Source organism: Saimiri boliviensis, chromosome 9 (genome assembly GCF_048565385.1).
Source record: "Saimiri boliviensis isolate mSaiBol1 chromosome 9, mSaiBol1.pri, whole genome shotgun sequence".
Taxonomy (NCBI): Eukaryota; Metazoa; Chordata; class Mammalia; order Primates; family Cebidae; genus Saimiri; species Saimiri boliviensis.
The window spans coordinates 50882739-50889843 of NC_133457.1; the positions used below are offsets into that span (position 1 = coordinate 50882739).

At 43.5% G+C, this 7105-nt stretch overlaps 1 protein-coding gene across 1 annotated transcript; it reads left to right on the forward strand.

The window, feature by feature from the left end:
- Nucleotides 1-331: 331 nt before the first annotated feature.
- LOC101054249 (proline-rich protein 23C-like) lies at nt 332-1078 on the forward strand. The gene has a single exon (XM_003942601.4). The coding sequence runs from the start codon at nt 332-334 to the stop codon at nt 1076-1078; it is 747 nt and encodes a 248-aa protein (XP_003942650.2).
- The last annotated feature ends 6027 nt before the right edge of the window (nt 1079-7105 follow it).

The following is a 7105-nucleotide window of genomic DNA, read 5'->3' on the forward strand; positions in this document are numbered from 1 at the left end:
ACGTTTTGCGACTTCGGTTTCGCTGCCGTCATTTAAAGCATACTTGGTTTTGCAGTGCGCATCCGGCTCTGCGCCAGGAAGGCCCAAGATTCCAACGCGCGAGGCCGAGCCCGGCGGCCGGCGAGACACCCCCAAAGCCCGGACTGCGGCCTCCCAGAGGCGCCCCTGGAGCTCCGAGGACTCGCCTCCCGTAACGCGGTCCTGCCCCCCGGTTCGTCCCAGTCCGCCTCGCCTACCACCGACACCTGTTACCTCACAGAGGACTTCACCGCCCGCGCTCCCCACGTCCCCTGCCAGGCCCAGGAACGCCGTCCGCGGCGCCGTCGAGGTGATGGGCAGCCGGCCCCGCAGCCCCAGCGCCTGCCCTGCGCCCTGGTGGGGACCGCAGCCAGGAGGACCCGGCCCTGCCAAGCGCCGCCGACTGGAGGAGCCCGCGGCCCCCGAACCCCGCGTGGCGCGCAGCCTGGAAGACCCGCCCGGGGGCCCGGCCGCCGACGCGCTCACCTTCGTGCTGGTCCTGGCCGCGGGCAGTTCCCTGAAGGTGTCCCGGGACGACGACAGCCTGGTGCTGGTGCCCGCGCCCACGTCGATCATGCGAGTGTCTCTCGGTGGACACACCCTCTTCCTGATCCCCGAGGTCCTCCTGAGCTCCGTCGACGAACGCGCGGGAGCGCAGGGCGACTTGTCTGCCTTCCTAGTAGCGGATGTTTTCCTGGGCGCTCTCGGGGAGGACGTCGTCGTCGAGCAGGAATTCTGCGCGTCTGTCCCAGAGGTCGCCGCCCAGGAGGAGGTCTACGACGAGGACGCGGACGCCGAGTTCCTGGGGCTCTGGATGGACTCCCCAGCCGGCTCAGCCGCTGGGCTTTACTCCTCCATTCTAAGTATGTTCAGCCCCAACCCCAGTTCAGAGAGACGCTCCCCACGCCCCATCTTCGACCGGGAATTCCACCTTCTGGAGCCTGTTCCCAGCTCACCTCTCCAACCTCTACCTCCTTCTCCGAGTCCAGGTCCCCACGCTCGCCCGGAGCTCCCAGAGCGCCCTCCGTGCAAGGCCCGGAGGCGCCTGTTCCAGGAATGAACCCCCACTCCCACGTACACACAACAACTATGGCCGCCCTGCTGGCGGCCCTCTGGGATTGCCATAATCCCTCACATTAAGTATCCAACAAACTGGAAGTTGGGCACTGCGTGTGCAGACAATGGCTTTTTCACTGCACGCTACGGATAGTAGGAGAGGAAGACGTCAGGAAGTAAAGGCAGATTCTAGATCTAATCTTTAAATAGAAAATCTGCCCAAAGATCCCAGAAAATGTGTCTTCAGATTTCTGGGCTTCTTTACAAGGTCATAATCAGATCCCTTCATTCTCCCTCGTTTTGCATCAGATGTTTCTCTCAAACTCCAGTCTTTGTCCAGCATCATACTGCCACTCCTGTTTCTCCCAAAACCAAGAAATCACTACATTTGTTACGTTGTTGGTTACCTTGTATTTTTTCCCATGAATCTGCTAAGGCAGACTTAGCCATGGCTTTTCTCAGAGTTTTTCCAACTGCTATCCCAGGAAGCTGCCAAATAGTATGCTTACTATACAAGACTGTAAGCTGCTTCTTCCTAGGAACGCCTTATCCTGCTGAAGTTCTCTTCCAGTCTTTACTTCTAATTCTAAATGAAAATTTGTGTTGAATTTTATCAGATGTTTTCAGCATGCATTGTGTTATGTATTTTTTTAATTTGTTAATCTGTTCATTTCACCCAATGGAAAGTGTTTGCATTCCTGCTATTCCACATTATTTTATACCTTTTAAAATCCACCCTAAGTTTTTTTTTCATGTAAACCAAACTTCTAACATTTAAAATGTTAATGTATTACTGTATTTGCCTCATATTTTGTTTAAGAAATAAAATGTTACTGATAGAGCTGACATCAACAAGCTGGTTTTATTTAAAAACATCAGTAACTACTCAGATTTACCACCATGCCTTACCAATTATTTTCTTTTTATTTTTACACTCCATTCCCTCATTCTAGCTTCAGTGTTCTTTTTGCTGAAGAATATCCTTTAATATTTCTTTCCACTGTGTCTTATATGTGATCAACTACCTTGCTTCTGTAAGTCTGAGCATGTTTTTGTGTGATAAACTTTCTTAGAATTGTGTGTCTGTAAATGTTTTAATTATACATTCATTCTTAATTTTAAAAATGATATTTAACTACAGTACTTTAAAGATATTAGCCTGTTGTTTTGCTATTTTTTGTTGTTGCAGGATGTCTTCTGTCAATCAAGTTGTTACTCCTTTTATATGTGATTTGGCTGTTCATGTGTGTGTGTGTGTCTGTGTGTGTGTGTATGTGTGTGTCTGTGTGTGTAGAGAGATTGTTTTTGAGACAGGGTTCACTCTGTCGCCCAAGCTGGAGTGCAGTGGTGCGATCACAGCTCACTGCAGCCTCAACATCCCAGGCTCAAGTGTATTTTTTGTATAGACAGGGTTTCACCATGTTGCCCAGGCAAGTCTGGAACTCCTGGGCTCAAGTGATCCACCCACCTTGACCTTCTAAAGTGCTGGGATTACAGGTGTGAGCCACCACATCTGGCCAATTTTAATATGTTTTTTAAATGTTGATTTGCCTTTGGTATTCTACAGTTACTATAATGTGTCTGGGGTAGACTATATTTTCATTTAGTTTGATAGAATTTAGTTAACTATCAATATTGAAGATTATTTCTTGCCTGAAATACCACAAAATCTTAGGTTCCATCTCTTGGAATATCCCCTAGATCCCCATGTTAGAAATCCAACCAGAGGGGAGGCCGAAGTGAGTGGATCACCTGAGGTCAGGAGTTCAAGACCAGCCTCGCCAACATGGCAAAACCCCATGTCACCAAAAATATAAAAATTAGCCTGGCATGGTAGCATGTACCTTAATCCCAGCTACTCGGAAGGCCAAGGCAGGAGAATCGCTTGAACTCAGGAGGCAAAGGTTGCAGTGAGCTGAGATCATGCCACTGTACTCCAGCCTGAGTGACAGATCGAAACCCTGTCCCAAAAAAAAAGAAAACAAGAAATCCAATTAGATATATAATGGCACTGCTCAATCAATCTCCCCTGGCTTATAACATCTTAATATCTTAATATCATATGTGTATGTGTACAAGTGTCTGTACACCTTATCAATTCCAACTTCCTGTATTTTTTTTTCTTTTGAGTAAAATCTCACTTTGTCCCCCAGACTGGAGTGCAGTGACCCAATTTTGGCTCACTACAACCTCTGCCTCCTGGGTTCAAACAATTCTCCTCCCTCAGCCTCCCAAGTAGCTGGGATTACAGGCACTCACCACCATGCTCGGCTACTTTTTTGTATTTTTGGTAGAGGTGGGGTTTTGCCATGCTGACCAGGCTTGTCTCAAACTCCTGACCTCAAGTGATCCATCCGCCTTGGCCTCCAAAAGATCTGGGATTACAAGCAGCCACCATGCCCAGCCCCAACCTCCTTTATTTTTTTTTTTTTTTTTTTTTTTTTTTTTTTTTTGAGACAGAGTTTAGCTCTTGTTACCCAGGCTGGAGTGCAATGGCGCAATCTCGGCTCACAGCAACCTCCGCCTCCTGGGTTCAAGCAATTCTCCTGCCTCAGTCTCCTGAGTAGCTGGGATTACAGGCATGCGCCACCATGCCCAGCTAATTTTTTGTATTTTTAGTAGAGACGGGGTTTTACCATGTTGACCAGGATGGTCTCGATCTCTCGACCTCGTGATCCACCCGCCTCGGCCTCCCAAAGTGCTGGGATTACAGGCTTGAGCCACCGCGCCCGGCCTCCTTTATTCTTTAATCCAATTAACTACTCTGGTCGACTGCTTCCAATATTTCCATTTGTTTTTTGTTCTGTTTTGTGTTCATCTGTTTATACTTCTATAAGAAAGTTTTCATTCCAAAGAATTTTTTTTCAGGATTTTTTTTTCAAGCTTTTTACTTCCTTTTTGCTTCAAAACTTTTCGACTTGGTATCATAAACTTCTAGTTTGTTCATGGAAGGTATTCCACCATTTATGTGTTGAAAATTTTTTAACTACAATAGCTAAATTGATTCAATTTCCCCACAGGTAAAATATCTCATTATTTGTTTCTAATCACATTGGATTGCCTCCTGTTTAGTAATTTTCATTAGTGGGCATACTCTGAGTGGGAATTCATCTTCTGCATCCCATGTTTATAATCTTTATAGTTTCCACTTCCTACTCTTCCCAGGACCACCACTCAGAACTAGGGCTTTAGAACTTTCATCACTTGTCTTTCTCAAAAGTCACAGGTCTAATCAATTATACAGAGGCTTATTCCAATTTTCAATTTGTCTTTCCTTGACCAACTACAGAAACAACCATGAAACAGTGGTTAGTCCTTCTTCAACCTTTGAGCATTGGCAGTGAGTCAGATTTTAGCCCCCTGAAAGGAACAGAAATTGCCATTATATAGTTTAGTCCCAATACCATGAATCATCAAAATATCAGCTGCTCAGAGATTGGGTTTTCTATTCCATTTCTGATCCCTGGAAGCCTATATTCTTCTTTTGAAAGTAGATGTCTATAGGTAATACGGTTTAATATTTCCTAGCAATGCTCTCTGCCTTCAGTAGATGTAATTCCCCTATATTACCATCTTGCCCATAATTACCACCACAACTCAATCATCTCTCCAGCGTCTTCCTACAACAAAGCAGTTAATCAGTCACAAGTCCCAACCTAATCAGCTGGTCATTCTGAAGAGGGACAGTGGCCCTGTTTCCAAAACTGTGTGTTCTATTGCAAGAGAATGATACTCTACGCTAGAAACAACAAAGGACATCCATTTTCAGCAATATGCAAACTAAACAGTCCCAAAAATCCCCAAAACAACACTCTTGAAAGTGACGGAGAAAATTATTTTAATATTTTTAAAGGAATAGCATAGCTTATAAAAATGTAGGAGAAATTCTCCAAAGCCGAAAATAATGACAAATCATGAATCCAGAGACATACAGTCCAGTGAGTCCAGTGAGAGCTAAAGCAAAAATTACCTCGAGAGTACTTAACAATCTGTGGTTATCTAGAGTTTTAGTTTAAATCACCCATTTACGGGGAAAAGAAAATGCAGTGGTCACACGGCCCTAAGAAACGTGATACTAGCCTTCCAAAACATGATACCTTTAGTGGGTAAGCTAATAAAAAAGATTTTTTTAAAAATTCAATACAAAATGATATGGAACTAAAATTTACTTATCAGTCTTGGCTCCAAGTAGAATAAAACACAATCTGCTTTAGGGGGAAAAGCTGAGTTTAGTTGAAGAATTTCCTCAATAAATAGATGGTTAGCATGGCAAAAATTAAACTCTCTCCTCACATTCTCTGAAAAGAATATACCTTATACCCAGGGTTAAGTACCTTCTTGGAGATATCATAAAGGGATTCTAAGCTCATAGTCCTAAATCAAAGAACACAGATGGAGAAAGGTAGTAAGTAGTAAGAAATGCCATGTACTGAGAATTTTATTATTTCAATCTGGAATATGGGGGATGAACAGATTCCCACCATGAACGAGTGTAAAAGGCATGAATATATTAATCTTTATGATCCTATGGCAGACACAGGTAGCAAGGCTTTCAGTGCCCAACATAGGAAAAAAACAAGGATATTTCTAAGAACATACATAGTTCTGGGCATAGTATAGTGCCCTCATTAGGAAAGCATAACGACTTTCAAAAATCATAAATAAAACTAAATGCACATTTAAGATTATTGTAATAAGTCTAAAAACACCAAAGTCAAAGAGATTTTTTAATATGCAAAAACGGAAGGCAACTTCAATGACAAGGCAGTTAGACAACTGGCTTCTCAGCAGCAAAAATGAATCCAGAAGATAGCGGAATAATGGTAGCAAAGTACTGGTTGGAAACAACTGTTTTAACTTGGAATTTTTCAGTTAATAATGCCATATTTTAAAAATAAGCAAAAAAACAATTATTTCACCTATATGTGAAATTGTAAAAAGTCAAACTCACCTGGGCGCGGTGGCTCACGCGTTTAATCCCAGCACTTTGGGAGGCCGAGGTGAGTGGATCACGAGGTCAGTATATCGAGACCATCCTGGCTAACACGGTGAAACCCCATCTCTACCAAAAGTACAAAAATAAAAAAATTAGCCAGGTGTGGTGGCAGGTGCCTGTAGTCCCAGCTACCCAGGAGGCTGAGGCAGAAGAATCGCGTGAACCCAGGAGGCAGAGGTTGCAGTGAGCCGAGATCGAGCCACTGCACTCTAGCCTGGGTGACAGAGCAAGACTCCATCTCAAAAAAAAAAAAAAAAAAAAAAAGTCAAATTCATAGAGGCAGACAGTATAATGGGCTTTACCAGAAGTGGGAGGGGTGGGGGGGGAATGGGGACATGTTGGTCAAAGAATACAAAGTTTCAGTCAGGCAGGAGGAAAAAGTTTTTGAGATTTATCTTACAGCTTGATGACTAGAGTCAACAATTATGTATTGTATATTTCAAAATTCCTAAGAGACTTTAAATGTTCTCACCAAAAGAAAAAAGGGGATGTGGGTGATGGATATGTTGATTAGCTTGGTTTAATCATTCCACAATCTACACACATATTAAAACACCACATTTTACCCCATAATTGTTACAATTATTTTTCAGTTAAGAACTTAAAAATTTTTTTTTTTTTAAGACGGAGTTTTGCTCTTGTTACCCAGGCTGTAGTGCAATGGCGCGATCTCGGCTCACCGCAACCTCCGCCTCCTGGGTTCAGACAATTCTCCTGCCTCAGCCTTCTGATTAGCTGGGATTACAGGCACGCGCCACCATGCCCAGCTAATTTTTTGTATTTTTTAGTAGTAGAGACAGGGTTTAACCATGTTGACCAGGATGGTCTTGATCTCTTGACCTCGTGATCCACCCACCTCAGCCTCCCAAAGTGCTGGGATTACAAGCGTGAGCCACCGCGCCCAGCCCAATAACTTAAAATTTTTTAATATACATAAGCCAGAGATTTTGTAGACCAAAAAAAATTATGAAAATATACTAATTTAATTAGTAATATATTAGTTATAATGTATTAAATGTATTGCATGAAATATAA

Coding starts and splice junctions, on each gene's coding strand:
- LOC101054249 (XM_003942601.4), top strand. CDS start 332: ATGGGCAGCCGGCCCCGCAGCCCCAGCGCCTGCCCTGCGCCCTGGTGG.